We start from the raw sequence: 5,112 nt of genomic DNA, 5'->3' as shown, positions 1-5,112 counted from the left end.
TCATATTATCTTGTAAATCCACATTTGTAATAAAAATAATGTTTGAATAAATTCCTCTTTTTCTTATATTTTTTTAGAGTCATATAATACTACATGTGTTTTCCATTATAGAAGAAAAATCCTACAAAAATCTATACTTATTATCCGTACACCTAACGTAGGAAACGAAATTAGGTTGTGTTGAGTATTGTTGAAGGAGCTACACTGAAGTTACCCATCAAAATAGGTTGGAGCTGGAATGCTCGGTGAAAATTTCGTAGTATAACCCGACAATATTCCGGTCAAAGCGGAAAATAGGTACGGAAGTATGTTAGACCCTTTTCTTTTTATAATGTGAAAATATTATTGTTTTATTATTTAACTCTTAGTAATTATAAGGGAACTTGTTAAAAAATATTTTACTGCTGAACACATCAAAATAAATTAAAGAACTTTTATTATTTAAATTAAAGAATAAAACTAATCTTATATCCGTTAACTAATTTAAATCTAGTATTTCTAATGCTGGAAAATGATTTTTGAATTAACAATTTAGATTTACATTTAAATACATCAAATAATTCCCGACTATAATTTTTGTTTTACACTTAGGTATATATTTAAATCCACCAAATAATTCCCAACTATAATTTTTGTTTTACACTTAAGTATATAAATAAAGACTTGATGTAGTTGTATTTAATATTTTCATATTAAGATACGATTTGATTTTTAAAAGGCTTAATTAAATTAAATGTTTTATAAAACATTTTAGGTAGAGGGTAAATTAATTAAATTTATAGAAAATACTATTAAAATAAGTTTAACTATTAGAAAAATCATTTATTTAGAATTCAAAATTAATAGATAACAAGGTGACAATAACTTTAAATTATAACATAAGTCAACCATTAGAGATGCTCTAGTATCAGTTCAACTCAGAGATCCTTTTGTCCTATTCGAAATTTTCAGAGCTTTTCGAACTTCCAAAAGGTTTTCACTAAAAGCTGCAAACATAAGTAGAGAGATGGAAAAACATAGAACACCACCAAATATATAACACCAAAAAAAAAAACAGTAAATTACTTGAATCACCCTCAAACCATGTTTCCATTATTAAACAAATCTTGACAAACCAAAGCTATGCAAAACATGTCCACACCCATCCATCCTCAAACCAAAAAAAAATATAAATCCAAAGAAAACACTATTATATATGCGCGCGTATCGCTCCCCCACCACCATCAACCAAAACATAATAATCCATTTATATGAGATTTGAGATTTGAGATTTGACACATTATTATTATCATTAAACTTCAGCAGCAGCAGCAACAGGTGCAGGAGCCCTCAACAGTGGTTGAAGAGCCTTCACAACAATACTCATATTTGGCCTAAACTCACTCTCATACTGCACACACAATGCAGCTACAGCTGCCAACTGCAACATCATACAAATCAAAACAAAACACATCTTCTTTTAGTTAAGAGCCTCATTAAGTCAAAGTCTGACCAAGTCAAAGTTTGACCGAGTCAGACTCAACTAATTGTGGTATCAAACAGTCTGAACTACACCTACCTTTGCAACTGCTTTTGGAGGGTACTCTCCCTTGAGCCTTGGATCCACACATTGCTTCACCTTATCTTCACTTAACCTTGGTGTAGCCTATATATATATATTATATTATTATGTTATTACTTTAATTATATGTGAGAAAAAAACAAAATTAGTAATATTTCTTGTAATTTACCACCCAAAAAATAAGTAAACATTTTGTGGGGTCTCATCTTTATTTCACCTTTCATATCAACTCAAGAATAAAAATGTGAAATTGAAAGTGAATATGATGAAAAAGAAACTGACCCAAGTGACAAGACTTTGTTGTCCACGTGGCATTGTGTGATCAACAGGTTTCCTACCAGTTAGAAGCTCAAGCAACACAACCCCAAAGCTATACACATCACTTTTTTGTGTCAACTGTCCAGTCATTGCATATCTACACAAAAACATTTTCATTAGTTAAAAGATTTTCTTTTTTTCTTTTATGATCAACATGAAAAAGGGTTTTCAGAAACATTATTATTATTATTATTATTATTATTATTATTATTATTATTATTACTCTGGTGCATGATAGCCGAAAGTTCCCAACACACGAGTTGAATGCAATCTAGCAGCCATATCTGGTGCTTGATTTGAAAGATTAAAGTCTGCAATTTTGGCTCTCAAGTCTTCAAAAAGTAGCACATTGCTTGACCTAATATCTCTATGAATTATTGAAGGTTGAATCTTTTCATGCAAATACTCCAGCCCTTTTGCTGCATCAACAGCAATTCTTACTCTTTGCATCCAATCAAGAACAGGACCTGGTTGTGCTCCTTGCACCCCCTTCCTACCTGTATATTATGTATACATTTTAAAAACATATAAACTATTAATTAAACCATGAAAAGAGAAACCAAAAAAGGTCACAGTTTCATATACCATGCAATATGTCATGTAGAGATCCCATTGTTGCAAATTCATAAGCCAAGACACGTGTATTTCCCTCAACACAGTAGCCACACAACTCAACAAAGTTGTCATGCTTCAGTGTTGACACCATTGAAACCTAAAGAAAAACATTATTCATAAAGAGAAATGCAAGAAATAGCAATGTAACAGTGATTAGGTAGATTTTTCAAAGTAGAAATTGAAATAGGAAATCTTTACTTGAGTCAAAAACTCTGAATTTGATTCAGCTTCTGGAGAAACATCAAGTTTTTTCACAGCAACACTTTTTCCATTATTTAAGTTTGCAAAATAAACCCTTCCATATGAACCTTCACCAATCAATGCCTTTGATCCAAAATTCTCAGTTTTTTCTTTCAATTCATCGAGTGAAAGTGAAGGGACTTCAATTGTTGGCACTGCTTTCTGAGCATCATGTTTCACAGGAGGTGGTAGTTTTGAGTCCTTATGTTGCCCTACATTAAAAAAAAATATATCATCTAGTTGCCATTATAGAACTTATTAAGAGATTTAAGTCATAAAAAACATACCATCATTGTGATCATTGTGGTTTTTTATCAATCCATTTTCATTTGAAGGATAAGACTCTTCAACTTGACAAGTACAACACAACCACCTCCGCATCCTATCTCTCTTCCTCAAAATTAGATCGTCTTGAGCCCTTGGTTTTCCCAAACGTAAAAAGTGTCCAGGAGGAGGGGCGTCTGACTGCATAAGAATTTCATCGAAATCAATCTTTTTTATCAGCGATATGGAGTTGATAGGAGAGATCATAAAGTGTGACTATGTATATGTATCTATAGATGAGTTACATATCAAAGATCTCAACCACATGTTTCGAATTTTAACAATCGTATGAACTCTTACCACTAAACCACAAAGAGGACGACGGGGATCCATCGCCGTGTTAAAATTATAACCAGAAAACAAACAAATTTAACAAAAAAAGAAGAAATTGAGTACTGGTTTTCAACAAGAATGAGATGTTGCCGCCGACAATAAAATTAAAAATTAGGGGAAACGAAACCCAAATGGGGAAATCGCAGAAAGATTCAACAATGAAACCCAATTGAAGATCAATTACAAAGATTCAATCTGTAGCGTAACGCCTAACAAACCAAAGACGATCCGGTAATCAAAGACTATAAGGAAGCGGTTGAAGGGTTCCTTTCGAATCTAATTGAACAGGACAACAGGAATCACAGCAAACCCTTCTTCAAAAACTCAAAAAGCAACCATCGTAGAAAATAATAAATTAAACAGCACGCAATTGAAAGGCTTACCTGTCTTTCGAATGCCTTTTGTGTTGTCACTTTGTAGTTCTTGATTTAGGGCTTTGTTTTATTGTATTTCAGAGGATCGAGAAGTTGTGGAAAGACAGATAAGCAAGAAGCGATTACAAAGAGGAGGAGGAGGAGAGAGAAAGAAACGGGTCGTTAGAGAGAGAAATAATGGGGGTTTAAATTAACAACAGCAGAAGAAGGCGGTGTTGAATTCGATCGAAACAGTGACTTTTTCATGGGTGAAAAATGAAAATGAAATTAGTGTTGCAATGGTGAAATAGATGACAACGATATGTCTCTATCAAATAATAAAGACAGATGTTATTGATTTTTATAAGATTAAATGCATATTTGTGATAATATGTTTTTATTTTTTATAATTCATTTGATACAGTAAATTATTATATGAATTGTAAAATAATTCAAAGTATATTATGATTATGAATTTGTATTGCCTCAAATAAAAAATTAATAATAATAATAATAATAATAATAATAATAATAATAATAATAAATACAAAAGTCGTTATATAAGACCGTCCGGTATAGTTGCCACGGATGGGTTCGTGGTCTAGCTGGCCACGAACCACGATCGTGCACACCATCCCGGTGGCAAGTTGTGGTTTGTGGTCGTGAGGAGTCGTGATCGGGACAACGAATACAAACGGAAAATGTGATTGGGTGTAGAGTAATGGTCATATTTAAGGTTTAAAATCTTTTTTTTTATTTTTTTTACTTTTCAAACAACATTAAACTACTTCTATGAATATTACATGTAACATCCGGATTTTACCAGGTATAATGTAAGTTTAATTGTATTATTTTGTAAGAGGGACTCGGCGAGTCAAGGCTCAGACTCGCCGAGTAGGGACGCGGGATTAAGCGAAGGTGCGCGCTTGGACTCGGCGAGTCCAGGGTATGGACTCGGCGAGTCTGCGCTGTGTTATGGAACCCTAAATCCCCGAGTTTGTGGCCTATTTAAGGGGCCTTATGGCCGTCATTTGCGCTCATCCAACCCCCAGAGTGTGTCCCTAGAGTTCTTGAGCGTTTGGTGAAGGATTGAGAGCAAATCTTGACCTTGTGAGTGTTGTTTAGCAAGAAGAAGGAGGCTCTAGGCAAGAGGAGGCAAAGGAGGTTGCTATTTCGTGGATTTGGAGCTTGGATCATCACTTTAAAGGTAATATTTTCGGACCATTTTCTGTTTGGTGAAACTTGATGCAAGTTAGGGCTTAATATGATCATTTATGGGGTGATTTGGTGCCCTTTTTGTTCCCTCTTTGAGTTGAGACCATGGATCTGGATCCATAGAGGTCCAGAGGGCCTCACTCATCAAGCTTT

General features: G+C 33.8%; 1 protein-coding gene across 2 annotated transcripts; it reads right to left on the bottom strand.

The window, feature by feature from the left end:
- Positions 1-1,061: 1,061 nt before the first annotated feature.
- Positions 1,062-4,005, bottom strand: LOC145000256 (protein CYTOSOLIC ABA RECEPTOR KINASE 5-like). Of its 2 annotated transcripts, none has more exons than XM_078959451.1 (8): positions 3,775-4,005; positions 3,022-3,195; positions 2,693-2,946; positions 2,465-2,591; positions 2,103-2,376; positions 1,844-1,976; positions 1,559-1,645; positions 1,062-1,420 (listed from the first exon to the last, which is right to left on the bottom strand). In XM_078959451.1, the coding sequence occupies exons 2-8, from the start codon at positions 3,113-3,115 to the stop codon at positions 1,292-1,294; spliced, it is 1,098 nt and encodes a 365-aa protein (XP_078815577.1). In that variant the 5' UTR covers positions 3,116-3,195; positions 3,775-4,005; the 3' UTR covers positions 1,062-1,291. The 2 variants fall into 2 exon arrangements, with proteins under 2 accessions (XP_078815577.1, XP_078815576.1); XM_078959450.1 differs by having other exon boundaries at positions 3,022-3,199; positions 3,775-4,004.
- Positions 4,006-5,112: the final 1,107 nt, after the last annotated feature.

Source organism: Lactuca saligna, chromosome 6 (genome assembly GCF_052625555.1).
Source record: "Lactuca saligna cultivar CGN05327 chromosome 6, ASM5262555v1, whole genome shotgun sequence".
NCBI lineage: Eukaryota > Viridiplantae > Streptophyta > Magnoliopsida > Asterales > Asteraceae > Lactuca > Lactuca saligna.
The sequence above is the reverse complement of the archived record's forward strand: the minus strand, read 5'-3'. Positions and strand labels throughout refer to the sequence as shown.